A 23,390-nucleotide genomic window follows, 5' to 3' on the forward strand; every position below is an offset into this window, starting at 1 on the left:
GACAGTTTGTTGTATTATCTAAACATTAAAGCAATTAAGATAAATACACAAAAATGTTACAATATGTGGTTCACGTCACTTCTCCAAAACTCTACCTTCCGTTTCCATGAGTAATGGTGCAATCGGTGTTTTTTTTTCTTTTAACCCTCCGAGCTCTGAGCCACCTTAAGTAGGAATGCTGAAGATTTAGAGTTAGTGCTTCAGTCAAGTTTTCGGATTGACAGAACTACCTAATTCTCACATGGTCAGAAAATTAAAAATCACAATATTTTAACACTGGGTGTCAGCCTTTTTGGTTTTTTCCCGCCCAAAATAAGATAGGGTTATGGCCAGGATGTCTCATCACCACAAATGACAACTCATGGAGCTAGTGCTTGTGCCTTACATGATAAAATTTCAAAAAAGTCTCATTTCAGTTGTAGCTTTAGCTTTCCATTTTTAACAGTAAATGCATCAAGAGAACCACAAACGGGACTTATGGACAGGTATTAAGTAAATATTGACTTGAAATATGTACGTATACTGATCAGACATAATATTATGATCCCCTTCCTAATATTGTTCGTCCCCCTTTTTCTGCCAAACCGGCCTCGACTTGTGGAGGCATGGACTCCACTAGACCTCCACTAAAGGTGTGCTCTGGTATCTGATGCTCAATTAAATTGAGATCTGAGGAATTTGGAGGTCAAGTCAACATCTCAAACTCATTGTTGTACAGGGTGGGCCATTTATATGGATACACCGTAATAACATGGGAATGGTTGGTGAGTCCTGTTTGTGGCACATTAGTATATGTGAGGGGGCAAACTCCTCAAGATGGGTGGTGACCATGGTGGCCATTTAGAAGTCGGCTATCTTGGATACAACTTTTGTTTTTTCAATAGGAAGAGGGCCATGTGACACAAGTTATTGGTAATGTCACAAGAAAAACAATGGTGTGCTTGGTACAAGTTTCTGACCACTTATAAAATGTGTTCAATGTGCTGCCCATTGTGTTGGATTGTCAATGCAACCCTCTTCTCCCACTCTTCACACACTGATAGCAACACCGCAGGAGAAATGCCAGCACAGGCATCCAGTATCCGTAGTTTCAGGTGCTGCACATCTCGTATCTTCACACCATAGACAATTGCCTTCAGATGACCCCAAAGACAAAAGTCTAAGGGGGTCAGATCGGGAGACCTTGGGGGCCATTTAACTGGCCCACGACGACCAATCCACTTTCCAGGAAACTGTTCATCTAGGAATGCTCGGACCTGCACCCATAATGTGGTGGTGCACCATCTTGCTGGAAAAACTCAGGGAACATGCCAGCTTCAGTGCATAAAGAGGGAAACACATCATCATGTAGCAATTTCAAATATCCAGTGGCCTTAAGGTTTCCATTGATGAAGAATGGACCCACTATCGTTGTACCCCATATACCACACCAAACCATCACTTTTGTTGTTCCAACAGTCTTGGAGGGATCCATCCAATGTGGGTTAGTGTCAGACCAATAGCGGTGGTTTTGTTTGTTAACGTCACCATTCACATAAAAGTGTTTTGCCCATTCTGCAAATTCTGTGCGCCGATCTGGGTCATCCTCGTTGAGATGCTGCAGTAGCTGGAGTTTGTAAGGGTGCCATTTGTGAGTAGCTAATATCCGCTGAAGGGATGTTCGACTAATGCCACTCTCCAGTGACATGCGGCGAGTGCTACGCTGTGGGCTCTTGCCGAATGAAGCTAGGACAGCCACTGATGTTTCTTCATTAGTGACAGTTTTCTTGCGTCCACATTTTGGCAAATCCAACACTGAACCAGTTTCACGAAACTTAGCAAGCAGTTTGCTGACTGTAGCATGGGAGATGGGTGGTCTCGTTGGGTGTCTTGCATTGAAATCTGCTGCAATGACCCGGTTACTGCGTTCACCAGATATCAACACAATTTCCATCCGCTCCTCACGTGTTAACCTCTTCGACATGTCAGTGGCTGTGAACAAAGAGAAACTTGTAAATAATTCATGAAAGAATAAAGTTACGTTGAAACCAAGCACACCATTGTTTTTCTTGTGACATTACCAATAGGTTTGATGTGTCACATGGCCCTCTTCCTATTGAAAAAACAAAAGTTGGATCCAAGATGGCCGACTTCTAAATGGCCACCATGGTCACCACCCATCTTGAGGAGTTTGCCCCCTCACATATACTAATGTGCCACAAACAGGACTTTAATATCACCAACCATTCCCATGTTATTACGGTGTATCCATATAAATGGCCCACCCTGTACTCTTCAAACCATCGCCAAAGTATTTTTGCTTTGTGGCAGGATACATTATCCTGCCATCAGGGAATACCTTTCCAGTGAAAGGATCAACATGGTCTTCAACAATGCTTACGCAGATGTTATGTGTCAAAGTAACGTCCACATACATGGCAGGACCCAAGATTTCCCAACAGAGCATCCTGGTGCCAGGTGTTCCCAAGGTAAGTGACGCACATGCATCTGGCCAGCCAAAAAATGTAAAAGAAAACGTGGTTCATCAGAGTAGGCCACCTTCTTCCATTGCCCCATGGTCCAGTCCTGATGCTCACATGTGATGCTCCCATTGTTGGTGCTTTCAGCAATGGAGTGCGGTCGCATGGGCACCCCGACCGCGCTGCGGCTATGCAGCCCCAATCCACGGTGATTTCTCATACCTTTCTATCAGAACGAGCTTTAACTTTGAGGCAGTTTGAGCCACAGTTGCTCATCTGTTTTATCCGACCACACAGGAAGCCTTTGCTCACCACATGCATCAGCAAGCCTTGACCCTGCCACTGGTTCACCATTGTTCCTTCCTTGGACCACTTTTTATAGATGCTATCCACTGCAGACTGGGACCACTCCACAGATCTGCACTTTTCTGATCTAGTCGTCTAGCCATCTCAAACTCAAACTTGCCCAGTTTTCCTCCTTCTAACACATCAACTTTGGGAACAGCTCTTCACTTGCTCCGTGTGTACCCTAACTACTTACAGGTGACATAATAAACAGGTAATCGGTGTTATTTCCTTTCAATGGACACAATGTTATGTCTGATCAGTGTATGTGTGTAATAGGTAAGTAGATTCCAGGCTTCTCCAGCTTGATCTTGCCAATTTGAAGGGAAAAAAAGACTCTCATTATTGTGATTAACGCTTTTTCCTGCTTGCACTTTTGTAATTTTCTTCTGTTATGTGTTCTTGCTTTTAGAGACAATCATTTGTGGTTCCCTTGTGAATTATTCTGTAAGAGCCTCATGTTGCATGGAAGGCCAGGAGTGAAAGAAAGCATTCTTATGTTTAGTCATTAATAAAGTAATTTATTACTTGATAATTTATTGGAGAGTAAAAAGAAGGATAATGAATATATATTTATAAATGAACTATTTATCTGTCTTTCAAATGGAAAAGAAAGGAAAGAAAACATTAACCAATAAGAAAGCTCCTAAGATCACACCATATGGCTAATTTGCATTGCTTTTTTTCACAAAGGACCAAAATGTCAGTTAGTTTATCGTCATGTAGTTGCTTCATTTTCACGATTTGTTTCTCAGAGCAGTTCACAAAAGGCTACTTTTGTTTTAAAAAAATCCATGTGTAAATTCTTGTGTTTCTTTTTCTCCGTCTCACACTCACTCTCTGTCGTGTCTGTGCTTGGCTGTTTCTCTCACTAGGTTGCCATTATTGCTGGAAACTTTGAGCTTGCTGAGCTCATCAAGAACCACAAAGAGTCTGATATAGGTGAGTAACAAAGAAGCATATTTTCTTCTCCTCAGTCCAACCGCATCTATTTTTCTTCAGTCACCAAGTGCATATTCCCGAATCTCTCTTGGGATACATTTCAAATCCTCACATTTGGTTAGATCCTCCTAAATGACTTATTGCAATAATCCCTTCCACTGGATTACAAGATGACTGCCAAAGGGATGAAAGTGTACGTTTATGTCAGGACAATCCTGGGCTGTTTGAGCCAACACAAAGGATCAATACTTTGGTCCAGGGAAGCTTTTCCTGGATCAAATCTGGTCAGTTTAGAGGTGTTAAATAATCTGTGTGCTAGCATTTGATAAACCCGGTATATGGGTTTAACTTTTATTTTACTCTGATTGTGATTATTTTAGCTTGTAAGATTTCTTTATTTTATATATATTTACTATTCTAAGATTCAATTCAATATTATTTATACAGCGCCAAATCACAACATAAGGTTGTAAGGTAGACACTACAATAATACATACAGCAAAAAACCCAACAATCATATGACCCCCTATGAGCAAGCAGTTTGGCAACAGTGGGAAGGAAAAACTCCCTTTTAACAGGAAGAAACCTCCGGCAGAACCAGGCTCAGGGAGGGGCGGGGCCATCTGCTGTGATTGGTTGGGGTGAGAGAAGGAAGACAGGATAAAGACATGCTGTGGAAGAGAGACAGAGGTTAATAACAGATATGATTCGATGCAGAGAGGTCTATTAACACATAGTGAGTGAGAAAGGTGACTGGAAAGAAAAACTAAATGCATCATGGGAATCCCCCGGCAGCCTACATCTATTGCAGCATAACTAAGGGAGGATTCAGGGTCACCTGGTCCAGCCCTAACTATATGCTTTAGCAAAAAGGAAAGTTTTAAGCCTAATCTTGAAAGTAGAGATAGTGTCTGTCTCCTGAATCCAAACTGGAAGCTGGTTCCACAGAAGAGGGGCCTGAAAACTGAAGGCTCTGCCTCCCATTCTACTTTTAAATACTCTAGGAACAACAAGTAGGCCTGCAGAGCGAGAGCGAAGTGCTCTAATAGGGTGATATGGTACTACAAGGTCATTAAGATAAGATGGGGCCTGATTATTTAAGACCTTGTATGTGAGGAGCAGGATTTTGAAATCAATTCCATTGCTGGCATTACTCTGTGTCTATAGCGGTGTAATTGCTACAGATTTGCTGTCTTTGTACGGTACTTCAGCTAACTGATGCATTTAGACCACTAATGGAGCTCAAAAGAGCTGCTGGTTAATAGCAACATCTAAAACCCAAATGCTATGCCTACAGTTTTCTCCCACAAAGAGTGAGTGAAAATCCCACTAAAAGCATCCTCGTAATAAACCATCCGCTACAGCACATGCTGTCTCTGAATGCAAACAAACATGCTTTTTTAATTTTATAGAAACAAAGACGACATCATTTCTGTATCAGATTTAAATTGCTAATATTAATCCAAATATTATAAGCTTTACATTCAAAGTCAAGATGATGTGTCCAGTTTATTTTATTAGCAAATATGGTACTATCACAGTTTATTATAGTGAAATGAAAAATCATGCAAAAAAAAACTAAACAAGTAAATAATCAAAAGACTAATAACTCAAAATAACTCAAACATAAACGTAGAGTTTGTGTTAAATATTTAAATAAACCTTTGCAAAAGAAGCAGAAATAGGTCAATTATAGCCACAGTAAAACGTAGACTTCACCAAACCTACTACAAAACACTGGGAGTAACAGCCTGAAGCTGTGTTCACGCTGGAGAGGATTTGTAGCAATGAGGTGACCAGAAACCGCAGAAAATGAATCACACTCATCGACATGTTAAATAACTGCTGGAGATGGGAAGTTGGTGAAAACAATGAGAGCGGTGAACCCTAGGAGCGCTGCTGGCCCTGACGGCCTCCCAGGAGCTGTGGTTAAAGCCTGCTTTGAACAGCTGGCAGGGATCCTCACCAGGCTGTTCAACCTCTCCCTGACTCATGCCACCGCTCTCACCTGTCTGAAAGCCTCTGTCATCATTCCCATACCCAAAAAGACTGGTATAGGCAGCGTCAATGACTATTAATCTATAACCCTCGTGTCTGTAGTCATTAAGTGCTAAGAGCGGATAGTAAGAGCGCTTAACCACCTGGAGAACAGGAAGAGCTGCGTGAGGAGGTTCTTCATGGACTACAGCTCAGCAATCAGCACCAGAATCCCAGACTTTTCACAACCAAACTGGACCACCTTAACATCCCCCCTGCCGCCTGCCCCTTGTTCTGTATGCCCTGTACATCTACGACTGTACACCAACCCACCCAACTAACGTCATCATCAAGTATGTCGATGACATCACTGTGGTTGGGCTCATCTCTGATGGAGATGAGACAGCATAGTAGAGAACTTGTCCTGCTGGTGCTCAGAAAATAACCTGACGCTGAACGTCCGTAAAACAAAACAACTCGTTGTGGACTTCAGGAGACACAGACAGGTCCACTCCCCTCTCATTATAAATGGAGAATGGGTGGAATCTGTCTCCACCCTCAGGTTTCTGGACACCCACATCTCCATTGATTTCACCTTGACACACAACACCATCGCCCTGGTAAAGAAGGCCCAGCATTGGCACTTCCTCCGTATCCTGAGGTAGAAAAACCTGGACCGGAAGCTGCTGCTGGCCTTCTACCGCTCCTCAGTGGAGAGCGTGCTCTCCTGCTGACTGGGTGTTTGGTACGCAGGGGGCACTACTGAGAACCGGAAGGCTACACAGAAGGTACTTAACACATTGGCTGCCCTCTGCCACCCCTGGAGGCCAATCCTTGTGTCACAGGAGAACCAGGACGTTCATACGTGACCACTTGCACCCCGCTCACCACCTGTTTGACCCGCTGCCCTCTGCTCAGAACCTCAGGTTAATCAGACCCCACACCTCCAGACTCACAGACAGCTTCTTCCCCTGGGCCATTTGAACTGTTAGCATAAACTGAAGCCATGGTCTGAGTAACCTGAATCACTCAGGCCACTCACACACGGACGCTATGCAGACCAAGTCTTTTCTTTGCACTACTTCCAGTCACTTTGCAACTATTTTGTACTCTAATGTGTGACTTTCTCTTATTTTTGTATATAAAGTACTGTATTTCTCATGTTTGCTATTTATTCCTGCTGTCTACTATTTATATTTTATTCCAGCACAGTTGGTGTGGAGCACCCACAGTTTCGTTATACACGTACAATGACAATAAAGGCGTATTCTACTCTATTCTATTCTATTCTATAAACTTTTCTCAACTTGAGACAAGCGACTACTAATGAGAGGGAAGAATATTGCCGTTTGACATATAATCTTGTAGTGAATACATTAGAATGTTACGTAGACAAATAGAGCCTCAAATGTCCAGCCGTCAGTTTTCAAGCAATGTGTGATAAGAAAATCTGTTCCAGTGTGCATGCAGCTTGAGAACTGTAGTCTTAGTTTGCCAGTCTAGAGTCACAAGACTTCCAAAGGCCCACCAGCCGCCTAAGAGGTTTAGAGGAAAAACTGCTTCCCTTTAAACATCTGAAAAGATACAAAAGACTGTAACCAGCCTCTGCTTGTTTGCAGGAGTTTAAAAGGGGAAATTTCATGATTTACTGGAGTGAGCATATTAAGTCATTAGTATTGGATAAAATCCTCACACTGAACGCCTTTTGAGGCAAGAGTCCAAGACATGACAGTGACAGGCAGGGAGTGGACCGGGAATGCAGGACTCAGCAGAAAGACTATAAAACCAAAGACCACTGCTTTATTGCTGGTAAAAAGGCAGCAAAACACAACAGGTAAAGCCGGGCAGGGTCAACCAGACAGAGACTACACACACCATGAGGGACAACACAACAAAGAACAGAGGGAGACGCAGGAGGGCGACTAAGGGAAGCAGAGACACAATGTGTCACTACAAACCATGTGAGAATGTTCAGCCCGCTCACTGACCAGATGTGTCTCGGTTGACAGCAACAAAAGTAAACACAGGTGGTGTATCCTGGACTTTTGGAGAGCACCGAGAAATTACGTTGTTTTCATGGCTAGCTGCTAGCTCGTGCAGACCTTTGCACATCTAGAGTACCTCGCCACATTTAGAAGAAAAGCAGCTCTATAATTGGTTAGGGTTGAGGTCGGATTCACACCATAAACGAACTGCTCTGGAGTGTGTGTTACTGTGTTGACATCACTAACACAAATTAACCACACCACTGGGAAGAAGAACCAGAGCTCTCAGACTAACACGCGTTTTACAGACTGGAACTGGGATAAACAAACATGGAGACTGGACAGACTGGGAGACAAAGGGACACAACACAGAGAGATAAGCACAGGGACAGGACTACAAACATATTAACTAGACAAGACAGGGAACGTAGAGAGCCACCAAAACAGGACACAGAGAGACCAGACAGACACGGGAGCATGACCAGAGAGACAAAGGACAACACAGAGACAAGACTGGGACAGACAGGACACAAGAGGGGCACTCACATAATAAAACAAGAAATCAGAAAGTACGAAAATAAATAATGAAAACTGAGAGGCAAAGGAAAAAAGGACCTCAAGATTAACCGAAACAGCAGCAGAACATAAGTTAACTCAAACCAAAAGTCTATAACAAACTCAAAAGCTGGACCAGTGATGACCCCAGCATGATCTGACATGTACAAATAGTTTACTATAACAGAAAACAATGTATTGTTCATATTTACATGCACTGTCACAGCACAATAAGCCGCTGCTGTCACATTGATTTTGGAAATGATTTATTCCAACATAAGTGAATGTCGATGTGCTTTCACACATAAAATATTAAAGCTGAGTGAGCCTTCACTTTGTGCAAACCCAAATATAGCAGCGATCCTTAGCCTGGAATGCTTGATAAGGTGGAATTACATAAAATGGCTTCATAGAGATATGTAGTGTAAAAGGCATAGCATTATTTCTCCATCTGTGTGTGTGTGTGTGTGTGTGTGTGTGTGTGTGTGTGTGTGTGTGTGTGTGTGTGTGTGTGTGTGCGTTCACGTGTGAGGGAGGTGAGAAAGATGAGAACAATTTTTCACGAACATTCAAACATGATAAGAAGTATTTTTTGAACAAATTCCATGTTTTTTTTTTCCATCTTGCCATCTCTCTATCTATTTATTACCTTTGTTGCTTAGTTGCCACGCTGGAGCGGCAGATTGGTGAAAGCAACAGACTCTGCTTCAGTTTAACACCTGATAAAGTGACATTTTCACTTTTCAAGTGAAGCAAACAACCACAAATCATTTACAGCTTCAACATATATTTAATCGTATCTTAATCTGCAATGTCTCTTCTTTGATCGAGTTTTTGCCTGTTTGGAACACCCAAGCTGAAATTTTTTTAAAAATGTAGCTTGTTTTAGTTTCTGAAACTGTTTCTCTGGTTAAAGCAAAACCCAAACCCTGTACAGTTGTGGTGACGGGGTGAATGCTATGAGGTTAAATCAACAACTGAAATGAGCACTAAGCATCACTTGGATAGTGACTCTGGTCTTTAGAGTAGTTTGTGCAGAGCGCAGATAGCTCAGGGATTAACGGGCCTTAGAGAAAATGAGAAAAGATGAACAAACAAACCAAAAAATAAATAAATAAAAATACAACAGAGAACAGGGGAAAATGAGGTTGAGAGGCAGATGAATGGAGAGAGAGAGAAATCTAATCTAATCTAAAGATGTAATCCTGCAATTGTTGACCTCTTCTCATGGATGCCACCCATCAGTGAGCAGCCTGAGCACAGCAGCGACCCGGTGAAGGTCTAAATGAAACACGGCAGCGAAGCAGGATTACTAACAAAGAACCTCAGCACTGTTGACATCTGCTACCTCCCCACCTCTTTCCCTTCATTCACACCATTTCTTACTCAACCTTAAGCGCTCAGCTACATCTATGAGTGGTAGCTAGGATTGGCCAGTCAGTCAGCCTCAGATTTCGGGTGTGTATTTATCTGTTTTCAACTCCTGGGGGACACTTGAGCTGTGGACTTTGGGATGGGACAACTGGATTGGATACCATGGGTTCAGCCTGCTGCAGAGGTTGGTGCCACACCCACTCTTCCCATCTTTTGCTTCCATCCTTTACTCACATCCTTGATTCCCATGTTTTACTCCCTTAACCTCTAATCCCAAGTTCTTTGACTTAAAACACACACACACAAACACACACACACACACTTGGAGCCCATTCAGAGCCCAGCTCTCCCTCTTTTGTCTGGCACAGCTTGTATCATGTTGAGTCGCTTGCTGGCTATATGCAGATTTAGTGCATTTTAATGTTGATCACAGAGACTGTGTGTGTGTGTGTGTGTGTGTGTGTGTGTGTGTGTGTGTGTGTGTGTGTGTGTGTGTGTGAGGCTTGTTTAATTATAAACCTGTACATAACAACTAGCTTGGCATAGCTATTAGCTTAATTGTTAAATGAATCACTACTAGCTTGGGTTCTTTATTCACCCTTCCCATATTTACCTGTTAGATGTGTCAAATGTCTAGCTGTTCCTTAACCTGCTTTAGTAATATTGATACCTGTACAAAAAACGTAGCTCTGGAATAGCCTTTAGTTAGCTAGACCCCTGTAGTCGTGTGGGCATAGCCACCATTAGCTGTTCCCCAGCAGATTGGGGAAATCAGCCTGGCTGGGTGACCGAGAAAGTGTAGCTCTAAACAGAAGACCCTGGAATACCCCACTCTGTGGCACACCTGCCAAGGCAAACACTGTCATCAGTGGTTATACTGGTTATTGGTGATTCTATTCTGAGAAACATGAAGCTAGACACAGAAGCGACCATGCTAATCATCTTCCAGGGGTAGCAGTGCATTGAAGGAACCCTGAAACTGCTGGCAAAGGATAAACAAAGATTTGGTTAGATTATAATTCACGTTGACAGCAATCACACCTACAGCACGGTATTTGGCACCACTTTCATACTGACTAATGAAGATGTTGCCATGAGACATTTTTAATAATGTTACTGGATGTGAATCAACATCTGATCATCATCAATTTTCTCAAGATCCCCAACAACACTGGCTGAAACATCCACAAAACACAACTGTAGATGATTTTAATCGATAATTCCATCTGGATTAATCACTCCATCAAACCTGTTGCTGATTGCCTGATTTTCAGTTCATTTCTTGTATAATTTGGGAGCTTGGCAGCATTTTCTTAGAAATGGATTCTTGACAATCATTTTCATTTTCATACCATACATTCAGATTCAGTTTGTGATCAGCATTAGTTGTGTGGCTGAAGCTACCCTGCATACCACATTTGCTAGAACGCATGCATTCTCTCCCGCCCCGGCGAGAGAGAAGAGGAGAGAGAGACAAACAGAGCGTGCTGATCAGTGTGCAGCTGATCCGCCTGGCCGTGACAGTACCCCCCTCCCCCGACGGGAGCCTCCCGGCGACCCCCAGGCTTGTCAGGGTGAGCCACATAGAACGCCCGCACCATATTCCGATCCAGGAGGGCCGCGGGATCCAAGAACGCTCCTCCATCCCCTAGCCCTCCCAAACCATGAGTCACTGCAGGCTGCGCCCCCGGCGCCGGACATCCATGAGTCTCGAAATGGTGAAAGCCGGGTGGCCATCAATGACCCGGGCGGGTGGAGGGGGCCTGGAAGGAGGGCACAGAGGACTAGAGAGGCAAGGCTTCACTTGCGACACGTGAAAGGTGTTATGGATTTTCATATTCCGGGGCAGTTTAAGACGGACAGAGAAAGGGTTAATCACAGAGTCGACTTCAAAGGGACCGATGAAAGTGGGAGACAGTTTCTTGGATTCAGACCTGAGTGGGATGAATCTGGTAGACACCCAAACCTTTTGTCCAGGTGTGTAGGTAGGTGGGAGCAGGTCCGGTGGCGATCCACCAGGCGCTTGTTGCGTTCCACTGTGCGGAGAAGGGCAGCCCGAGTCACTCTCCAGGCGCGCCGACACCTCCGAAGATGCTGTTGGACAGAGGGAACAAAGTGCTCGACAACTGGGAAGAGTGGCGGTTGATAGCCCAGGGACGCCTCAAAAGGGGACACACCGGTGGCAGAGGAGGTAAGGCTGTTATGAGCATACTCAATCCATGACAGTTGCTCGCTCCAAGTTGACTGGTTAGTGGACACCAGGCACCGGAGAGCTGCTTCGAGCTCCTGGTTGGCACGCTCCGTTTGACCATTGGTCTGTGGGTGGAAACCAGAGGAGAGACTGACCTGAGCTCCGAGGGCACTGCAGAACTCCTTCCAGACACGTGACGTAAACTGCAGTCCTCTGTCTGACACAATGTCCGAGAGGATTCCATGGAGGCGAAAAACGTGGTTAGTTAGTAGCCGGGCGGTCTCTAGAGCAGTGGGAAGCTTAGGGAGGGCGACAAAATGAGCAGCTTTGGAGAAACGGTCCACAATGGTGAGAATGACAGAGTTACCTGACGAGACAAGCAGACCAGTGATGAAGTCAATAGCAATGTGTGACCAGGGGCGGCTCGGAGTCGGCAGAGGTTGGAGGAGGCCAGAGGGTGGTTGATGGACGCTCTTGTTTTGAGCGCAGGTCCCACATCATAGTTGCTCTCTGCAGAGGTGAGAAGGCGTGAAAAGTAGGCACAGGGGTGAAGCTTACCACCATGCTGCTGGGAAAGCACCGCACCCACTCCAGCGTCCAAGGCGTCCACCTCTACAACGAACTGCAGGTTGAGGTCAGGTTGGACGAGGATGGGCGCCGAGGCAAAGCGGTCTTTTAGATGAACGAATGCTTGTTGGGCCGGTTCATCCCAGCAGAAGGGAACCTTGGGAGAAGTGAGACGGGTCAGAGGCAGGGCAAGTTTACTGTAGTTGCGAATAAAGCGACGATAGAAGTTCGCAAACCCCAGAAAGCTTTGAAGCTGTTTACGGTTAGAGGGGGTCGGCCAGTCAACAACGGCTTGAACCTTCGCGGGATCAGTTTTGAGGTTACCTTGGTCGATGATGTGGCCCAGGAAGGAAACAGTTGAGACATGAAACTCACACTTCTCCCCTTTAACAAAGAGACGATTCTCAAGGAGACGCTGAAACTTGCCTGACATGGCGTTGGTGGTCAGTGACGGAGCAGGAGAAGATGAGGATGTCATCCAAGTAGACGAAAACGAAGTGGTCAATGAAATCCCGAAGAACGTCGTTCACGAGGGCCTGAAACACAGCTGGTGCATTATTGAGACCAAAAGGCATTACAAGATATTCGAAATGGCCCAGGTGAGTATTGAAAGCCATTTTCCACTCATCCCCCTCCCTTATTCTCACCAGATGGTAGGCGTTGCGCAGGTCCAGCTTTGAGAAGATAGTGGCCCCCTGGAGAAGCTCGAACGCGGAACTCAGCAGAGGGAGGGGATACTTGTTTTTAACTGTGATGGCGTTGAGGCCACGATAGTCGATACAGGGCCATAAACTCTTGTCCTTCTTAGTGACAAAAAAGAAACAGGCGGCAACAGGTGAGGACGAGGGACGAATGAGACCCGCGGCAAGGGATTCATTGATGTATCTCTCTAAGCTCTCACGCTCAGGTTGGGACAGGCTGTACAACCTACTGGTCGGAAGTGGTGCGCCTGGGAGGAGGTCAATCCCACAGTCGTACAGCTGGTGAGGGGGAAGGGAGCGTGCCTTATCCTTACAAAACACCTGTGGCAGGACGTGATAAACAGACGGCACGGAGGACAGATCTGGCGGTTCGGAGATCGCTGAATTGGTTGGTGGGTTCATGGCGGGGGTGGCGGCTTTTAAACAGGACATGTGACATTCTTCCCCCCACCCCAAAATACTTTCTTTTCTCCAATCAAGAGAATGAGTCTCGAGCCTAATCATTAACGTGACTGCAACCATCAGACGAGGAGGAGACTGAGAACAGGAGACCTCACCCACCCATACACTCCTCACTACTGGCGGGCGCTGTCTTTTGGCCACGACGGGCAATCCGTGGCAATATGGCCCTTGTGGCCACAATAAAAACACTCACCGGCCCTCCACCGACGATGCCGCTCCTCGGGCGACAGTCTGGAGCGGCCCAGTTGCATGGGCTGTTAACTCTCCTCCATGCTGCCCGATACTTGATTGACCGTTTGCTTGCTTGCTTTACTTGACCGTTTCTTCAGCCAAGGTCCAGAACTCGACCGAAAACTCCGCCATACTCCGCCTTCCCTGCTTCAAATTCAACAATCTGTGGGCGGCCGCCTCTGCTCTGGTGCCTCTTTCAAAAACACTTTTAAACTTGGTGAGGAAGTCCTCGTAAGAAATCTCAGGGGCTGTTCTTAAAACGGCTTGCGCCCAGTTCAATGCCTGCCCACGTAATAGTTGAACAATAAAGGCAATTTTGGCCCCGTCAGTCTCATACGTTCTTCGTAACTGTCGGAATTGTAACGTGATCTGGGTCAAAAATCCAGCACATTTATGGAACTCACCCGAGAAAGGCTCTGGCGCTGGTAACGATCGCTCCGGAGGCTCAGCGGGAGCCGGCGCGGAGGAAACAGATGGAGCGGCCGCTGAAGGGTCGGGAGCCGGTAACTGAGGAGAAACAGACGGAGGTGGTGAGGGTGGGCTTACCAACGGTATGCGTTGAGCGAGGGCTTGGGTGAGCGCAGCCAGCTGTTGGTTAATGTGCTGTAGCATGTGTTTGTGGCGTTCCAGAATTGCCTCCGGAGTGAGGACGGGTTGCTGGGTGGGGGTTGAGTCCACTGAGTCCATGATGGCTGGATCGTTATCCGGTTGTTCAGTCTGACGTCACTAGCCGTGTCTGGGTCTAAACTCCGCTGCAGGTCCATATATCAAACGATCACTATGGGATTACTGAGAGTTGAAAAACTGTCTAAAGTCTTTCATCTTTAATAAAATGATCAGCGTTCTGCTCTACCAGGTGTAACAATTGAGTTTAACATCCAGGCATCCATGAAAACGGAATTTATGACATTTAACGGAGTTAGAAGTTAGCAGGGAGTTAGCTCGCTAGCTTCTATCTAAATACAATATAGCATGTCCTGACTGCGGGGTTTTGGAAACAAATTAAAACGTACAGCTCTGCTATCACTTCCAGCATAAATGAAGACAGAAAACTAAACAGCAGTGACGTTTGTAGGGTTACTGAAGTTGGGCTAGCTGGTATATAATGATGTGCTACGTGACCGCTAGCGACACAGCTATGTTAGCATAATATAAACAAGCTAACTTTTTTTCCACTCGATAAAAGTTAACGTGAGTGTTCTCGGTGGTCAGGAACAAATGTAATCGCATGGCAGGATGCTGTAAAAGGACCAAACTTCAGCCAGGAGAACAACTGAGATAATCCATCCACAATACGAGGTTAGTCATTCATATACTGCTGCATGGGCTGGGCTGTAGTTACATCGTAAGGTTTTAAAAACTGAGCTTAAATAAATGATTAGTGGTAATAAAAGCCGAGGGAGATCAACAGTGATCACTGACTGTTTTAGGAGCTTTTTGAGATCAAATAGAAGAAAATACATAACATTAAACATGTTAACAACACAAAAGCCATATTAAACGCAGACTACTTTAGACCCGGAAGTAGGATTCGTCGCGTCATCACTGAACAACCGGATTGTTACAGTTTGGAGGAAGACTCAAGCGCTGCGTGAGGGAAAAGGGGCTCCAGGGAAGTCCAAGGGAAAAGCACGCGTTCTTCATATCATCCACACACACGATCACTGGCTCTCACTCCAACACTTCCCACTCGGGAATCACATGAGGGGAAAAATCCAGGGAGCTCTGTAGACAGGGAGACAGGGTTAAATACAACGCACAAAGGAAACACACTTAACTCGACTTGCAGTAGCTTGGCTTCACTAACGCGTGGTAGACAACGATCCAGCAACGAACAGCAGTCACCTCCTGGCTTAAATGCTGATCATCTTAATGAGACCCGAGGGCGTGAACCCACAGTGAGTTCCGCCCTGGCGAGAGAGAAGAGGAGAGAGAGACAAACAGATAGAGCGTGCTGATCAGCGTGCAGCTGATCCGCCTGGCCGTGACAAAATTAACAAATTGCCAAATCATAGTTAACAAATTATTATAGATTTTTTTTACAGAGTTAAGTTTCTGTGGCGGTGGTGTGGTCCCTGGCTCAGCTGCAGGGGGGGAGTGGGATGGTGAGCTCGAGGGGGCGGTGCCAAGGAGGCTTGGAGGGAGAGGTGGAGGTTTCTCCCTTTATATATAGTGAAGGCGGAGACCAGAGGAGAGTGTGTGTGCTGAAACGTAGAGCCACATGTGTGTGGCGCTTCAATAAACAGCTCGCAAGCATACAGCATACCAGAGTGTCGGGTCAATCTTTACAGTTTCCATAGATACTTTAGATTTTACCAAGAATAAAAATGTCTGTTTTTCAAAGCCTGTACTGGCAACACTGTAGACAGGTTTTTATTCAGCTTATTATTAAAATGAAGTCCGTCCATGATATTGTTGCTCTGGATCTACTGACATCATTTAAACCTGGTCTTTGTCTCTTCAGCTAGTCTCTCCTGTCAAAAGATAGAAAAAAAACAAAAGTACAGTGGGAGGGACCCAAACACAAATAAATTGTTTTAACCCAATTTAAACCTACACCCAACTTTTACCACCTCCTCCAACCAAACAAACAAAACCTGGCCCCAAATTTAATTTAATTTAATTTAATTTAATTTAATTTTAGTTTAGTTTAGTTTAGTTTAGTTTAGTTTAGTTTAGTCACAAGGCTACGGCCCTAAAGGGGAAACCAGGTTTTCTGGTGTCATTATGAGGATTAAGCTAACGTGACGTCACCTTTCAAATGTTACTTCTCCTGGATTGCAAAAAAGGAAAAAAAGTCAGACTGCTAAAGAGAAACCAGGAAGGAAGCAAAACCCTAAGTTGGATATAATTTTCCTGCACTGTATAATCCACCAGGAAGTCCTCTGAAAGTCTAAATTGCAGCTTGATCATGTAGCAAATAGAGTGGACTTAACAGTCGTCACTTCATTAAATTCCTTCGAGAAACTGACCACCACGACTTGTCCACTGCTGCACTATCGCATCACCTTTCCTATGCCTGTAAAAAGCCACTATTGTGCTAAAATTCCTCATTTCTTTCTTCTAAGAAAATGACAAATAGGAGCAATTTGTTGAAATATGTGCAATTATACATAGAGCAAAAATATAGTTTATACTAGCTTGAAAGTCCGCATTTGATCTGCCCACCTTTATTCTTTAGCACAGTCTGAACTCTCTTTAAGCAAGCTTTCATTAAACAGTCTGCAGATAGTTGTCCAGGCTTCTTGAAGGACATTTCAAAGCTCTTCTTTGGATGTTTGCTGCCTTTTGTTCCACTTTCTGTCATCGTAATTCCACACTGCTTCAAAATTGTAAGGTCCAGGCTCTGGGGGGATGCAGTCTGTGTGCAATTGTGTGTTTTTCTGTCCAGGTCTGCTTTTACTCCATCTGCACTGTGTTTGGGATCACTGTCATAGTGAAAAATCAAGCTGTTACCAATCAGATGCTTTTCAGATGGTATTGCATGTTAGATTGAAATCTGACTGCACTTCCCAAACACCACTGGCTAAAATGCAGCTCAAAGACCATGAAAGAGTTTCCACCATGTTTTCAGTAGACACTTTCTGCTGTACCTCTCTCGTCTATTCATATTGATTCATCACTTCATAAGACCTGCTCCACTGACTATCACTACAGTTCTTGTTTTATGCCGGTAAAACTCGAGCAATCTTTGTCATTTTTTCATATCAATAAAGAAAGAAACAACATGACAAATTATGTGTGTATAGATACATTGCTATTGCCTAAATCTGCGCCTGAAATTTTCAGTGGTTCATGTCTTAAGTTATAAGTCTTTTCAAGCATTCCACTGAAAATGGTCAGGTACAAGGACTGGACTGAAAATGAGACTGAAAAGCAGACAAATCCAACGATATATAATGAAAAACTGAGCTCAAGTCCACTTTAAACATTACAAGAAAGTCTGGCTCCTTGGAAGCCGAATAGAAAGAAATGATGTGTAGTACAAGACGTTTGCACAGTACAATCGATTTTTACTGGTATTAAAGACAATACTTAACAGTCTCAGCTACACAGTCAAGTTACTCAAGAATAAATGAGTACAGTGTGTTAATACTGGAAAATGTTTCTCACCACGGGTTATGTTCTCTTTCAAACGGATTCTAAAAATGACAAAAACTACACAAAGTATTGTGAGGGTCTCTGTGGATTTCTCTCTCCATACAGCAGTAAGCTTATGTAAGAATGATTGGCAGATGGGCATATTAGACCATCCGCTGCCACAGTGTGATAATCCCACAGGGTGCATACACTGAGCAAACACACAAAACATTTTTTTAAAAATCCACAAACATCCACACGCACACCTCAACCACTTGAAGCTTATCTATTCTCGCTTTTGCTGCAGGTTTTAGTTTAGCTGTCCTTTTGCTTCCACGCTCCATCCTAAACTGCACCTGAACACAAGTCAGTTTTTGCCAAAGCCCTGAAAAAGTAATTTTAGAAATCCTTCCAAAAACCTCTGAGCTGGCTGACACACAGCAGGGTCTGTGCTGCAGGAAAACAGACATCTACTGTCAGCTGGCAAAAGTCATGCAGGGCAGAAGGGACTTGATGTTTATGCATCAGGGCTTATTTTTATGTGCACAAAGATCCCACAGTGAAGTCAGTTTATTGGTGCCCAAACTGTTTGAAATCACATAAGAAATTACGATTTTTTTCCAATGTGATTTTCAGTTTTAACAATGAACAAGAAACCTGGTCATTTTCCACGACACAGTCATTTGACAAATAATCACAGAGAAAATGTAAGTAATACAATTTTTTTTAGTTATGAAGAGCGTCTGACTGATTCCTGAAACAAGGCAGTTTTTATGTTTTTTTGCAAAAATGTTAGTTTTCAGACAGATAAAAATGTATTTTCTGGTTTACATGTTAAACCAATGTACTCCAGTTTAAAGTACAGCTTTATTTATGCAGCGAACATGCTAAACAAATTCTAGGAAGAGTTAAAAGCACTCAGCCCTCGGCATAAAACTACTGCTGGATTTTCTTACATTCGTACAGTCAGATTAAATAAATAAATGAACCCCTAACAATAGATGTTTAGCACTTTTTTCTGTGGTTTATAGACGCAACAATTAGCCAAAGAAAGTTCCTTTTAACCAGTGTTTACCCCCTGTGTACTTTTCCTGATCAAATTCAATTTTAAAAAAGTTCTTAAAATCTGAATTGGAAATTGTGTTTGTATAGCATTAGTGGACAGTATATACATTTATCATGGCTATATGTTAAGCTATTTCACACTTTGAAATATTTTTCGTACTTAAAGTGCTGTATTTATTTATTGATATTGTATTATTATCATTATCATTATTCATCAGTGTGATTTATTACAGTACTACTGTAATTATGTGGAGATTTTTATTTTTGTTTATTTTTTGGTAGATGCCAAACAGGTAAACTAGTCATTAGTGATGATTTCTCACATAATTACATTCAGTGGTCTGATCTGGCATTTTGTAGTATTTTAGTAACTCTGTTCTATTAAAAGTGATTTTTGTTTATAACTGGCTTTCACAGCTCCTCTGGTATTATACCATGTCACGCTCCTAATGTTGCCAGATTAGAGTTCTTTTTAATGACAGGTTAAGAAAGTTGAGAATTTGGGGTATTTTTTTTAATACAGCCAGCGTGATTAGCACTGTGTCATTAGGATAGAGAAATACAGTCCACATCCTGACTTACCATGTAACTAAGAACTGCATGTTAGTGCAGAGCTTTTCATAACTGTACAACATCTTATTCTGCTGTTACATATAAATAATTTTGCTGCACTGAGCTTCCCTCGTGCGCATAATGTATTTGATTACTGTGTTTCAAGGAGTGATCAAAAGATGAGAGCCATGAAAATCTAAACATTTCATTTGGCTTAAGTCTGACTGATCTCTGTTTTTAATAATAATTTCTCAAACATGTCAGAATCTTCTACCACAAAGATTTGATTCTGCTCTGACGTGCACTGTGCACCCTGATTTCACCACCAACCTTTAACTGGTCATGAGAATGAATTTCATACCAGTGATAATTGTAGGTGATGACATGTACAACTAAGCAGTGTTCGGCTGAATCGTTTGCAAGCTTGAAGATGAAATGCTGGGCAAAGAGTAAGAACAGGACTCTGCTCATCAGTTTTTTCTTCCAGTATTCAATGATACTGGATTCCCAGTCTGGTTCCCCAGACTGAAGCTGTTAGTACTGGATTCTAATGTAAAGGCTGATGGCATTTGAAGGAGACCGTGCAGGTAATTTTTAATTTGTTTGTTTTTTTGGCCTATAGTCTTTGCATCATCATCACTGGCCCACTCACCATATTTGCTACCTCTTGACGTCACTTCCCAAAAATGAAAATTTATTTGAAGGATTACTTTTTTGCCACACTGGAAAATCCGGCACCCATCACAGAGGCACAAGTACAAGGGGACATGATGGGGCTCTACTGAGAGATGTAAAAATAGCAGCCACACTGAAAATGGTCCAGTGGAGCAGAAAAGGATAACCTTCAATGTGAGATCAGCCAAATTTAAATCAGGTATGGTTTTTGATTTTCATAGGCCTAATCACAGAGCTATTTGATCTTTGATGGATCTTTCAAGCCCTCTGTCAGTCGCCACAGTGGATGAATTAAGTCTCATTAGTGGAATCTTTACTGTGATACCACCTTGATAATCACCAGGACTGAATGATGAATAAATGTACAGTTGGCTCCTTTTCCTGCCTCTACAATAGCTTTCATAAGCAAGGTCCATAAAAACGTTGGTGTATATGCAATAGCTTTAGAAAGATCCAAATAAAGCCATGTTAGTGCATATTGTGATTTAACGTCTTTCTCAGTTACTGTAAATGGAGACTGTTACAGAAGGTCTGTTAGTTAAAGGAGTCTTTATGGCTGAATAGATTTTTTATTTGAAACTGAAACTTCTGGAACAGTCGGCGTATGGCTTGGATTATATATCATGCTCGGGTGGTTTGGGTGATGTGGCGAGCACAGCATGGTAATTGTTTGCTTGCATATTTTATGACAACATATGCTTTTGCATGTATCCATCTGTTATGTTGCAGGGTCACTTCTTGAATGAATTTGTATTAGTTGTGCTTAGACAGATGGAGGATAAGGAAATCGAGTTGTAAAGTCTTAACGAGCCCTCATTGAGAAGGGCAGCGTGTAAGCACACAACTTCACACAACAGCAGAGCTTGAACAAAGAGGAGCCGCCACAGATAAAGGAGTCATGTGGAAATATTTCATCATGCAAAAGACAGGTAGGCACAGTGGTGTGGAACCGTAGCCTTAATGATCTATAGAACTGCCCCCCTCTGAGTTGCCTAGCAACACAAGGGATTTCTTTCTGGAAGAACCCCTCACCAGTGCACATCCCATGCTTTTAACCCTTCAGCCTCTGCTCCCCAAAACAGGCTAATATGAAATCCAGCATGTGCTGCAACCTCTTGCAACTATGCATCAACAGCATCTAACATTTCCACCATCAAACCGTGATCTAGCTTATGCTTCATTCTCAGGAACTCTGATTTATTATTCATGTCATTTTCCCATGCTGCTGAAGTTCGTTGTTTAGCCAGAGACTGAACTGAGTCAAAAACCAAACGTGACCAAACCAAATGCTTACTTTAAAACCGTCCCTATCACCAGAAAGTTGACAACCATGGCTGATTTATTTAAAGGAATTAAAAAGATGACTATCTATTTAGGTGGCATCTCGGGGTCATGTGAGCAAGTGGGTATCTGTCCTTTTCAGAAAAGCACGCTTTTTCATGTGTAATTAACATTGTTACAAGCTTTGTTAAACCTAACAAAGTCATTAGTGCTTAAACTATATGCACAAATAATGAAACACACATGTATATAATAAATGTGTGAAAGAGAGACCCTCCACCAGAACATCAAAAGTGTGCAGTGTCCTGTGGTGTTTGGTAAAATGATACTGGCATCTGTGGGTTGTCAGGGTAGGACATATCAGTCTTATTCTCACACGTCTGGGTTGGGAGTTTATTGATCTAAGGAGTTTATTGAGCACTCGCTGACAACATACATATCTCTACAACACACCTACCACCAAGCAACAACGGGAAGGAAAAATTCTTTTAACAGGAAAAAACCTCAAGAACCAGCCTCAGGGAGGCTCACCCCCAGCAGATGGCTGTCTGCTGGGGGTGAGGGGAGGGAGACAGGACAAAAGACACACTCTGGAAGAGAGACAGAAATTAATAATAACTGATGATTAAATGCAAAATGGTGCATTAACACAGAGAGTTAAAAAGTTTTGAGTTTTGAGCCTGGCCTACTGCAATGTCAGATATGACAACTAAGGTTCAAGATCACCTGATCCAGCCTTAACTATATGCTTTATCAATAAGGAAAGTTTGAAGCCTAATCTTAAAAGCAGAGACAGTGTGTGTATCCCAAATCCAAACTGGGAGCTGGTTCCACAGAAGAGGGGCTCAATAAAGCACTTCCTCTTATACTGCTGCTTTACTCGTGGTAGAGTGTAGTAGTAGTATACGTATAGGAGAATTTATGTGAGGAGCAGGATTTTAAATTTAACTGTGGATTTAACAGGGACCCAATAAAGAGAAGCTAGTATGGGCAAAATATGCTCTCTTTCTAGTCCCTGTGTGTGCTCTAGCTGCAGCATTTTGGATCAAGTGAAAGGTTTTTAGGACAACCTAATAATAATGCATTACAATAGTCCCAAGTGTATCTGTTTGCAACTAAAATGTTCTGTTTTGACAAACTAAAAATTAATAAATGAAGCAACTACAGTCCTCAGTATGAAGGCAAAACACAGATAACTCAGTATAATTAGTACAGATTAGGTTAAAGAAAGAAATAAAAGTAATTGTTCCTCCCTTTTTACCTCAGCCAGTACATTTGTGTTTTCATCATCATTCTGTCTCTAAACACAAGAGCTCAAAAAGTTTTGGATGAATTCCGTTAACAATCCATCCACCAAGGTTATCAAGGTCAACTTAATGATGATTTCCTACAACTGCGGTATTTACGGTAAGCATAAAGAAAGTACCGTGTACAGATTGAAAAGGTCAATAGAGTGATCATAAGCTAGAGTGATAATAAAGTGATAATAATGCTCTGTTGTTTGTATTGATGGCATGCAGGCACTTTGGATGTCCGACTGACAGACTGAGTCAAATAAAGTCAAATTTTATAAAATGCCTTTCATCTTTAAGACTAAAAGTCCTTTGTCTTTATTTGTACTGGCAACATACAGGAAATGATACTGGTGTATGAAGAGTCTAAATATCCATCACATTTGACCTTTGACCTCACTTTCACTCTCACATCTGCCCTTCTTTCAAAGTGACCTCAAAATGTGCTTTAATGAAACTATTGTCAAGAGAAAGAAAACAAATGCAATACAAGGAATATATAATGTAACAGTATAACAATAATATTCCCTTAAAAGTAAATAGTGCCCAGAAAATGAGCTGCTTTGATGCTGCCTTTGTTTTTGTTTACGGTGTATTGTTGTTGCAGTAAAGCATTACTTGGATTCCATTCTCACTAATGACTTTCTCTGCTCCAG

At 43.0% G+C, this 23,390-nt stretch overlaps 1 protein-coding gene across 1 annotated transcript in view; it reads left to right on the top strand.

Annotated features, from left to right (window-relative positions):
- Window positions 1–23,390, top strand: part of shank2b (SH3 and multiple ankyrin repeat domains 2b) — a 202,950-nt gene that overhangs the window by 57,306 nt on the left and 122,254 nt on the right. The window contains exon 9 of the mRNA XM_086295555.1: window positions 3,680–3,746. Within this exon, the coding sequence (XP_086151681.1) occupies window positions 3,680–3,746 (67 nt within the window). The remainder of the gene's footprint in view (window positions 1–3,679; window positions 3,747–23,390) is intronic.

The sequence above is a fragment of the Aulonocara sp. 'chitande type north' Nkhata Bay genome, linkage group LG1 (genome assembly GCF_057382095.1).
Source record: "Aulonocara sp. 'chitande type north' Nkhata Bay isolate Kocher_YH1m ecotype deep benthic linkage group LG1, A_spYH_male_GT1.1, whole genome shotgun sequence".
In the NCBI taxonomy this organism is placed as follows: Eukaryota; Metazoa; Chordata; class Actinopteri; order Cichliformes; family Cichlidae; genus Aulonocara; species Aulonocara sp. 'chitande type north' Nkhata Bay.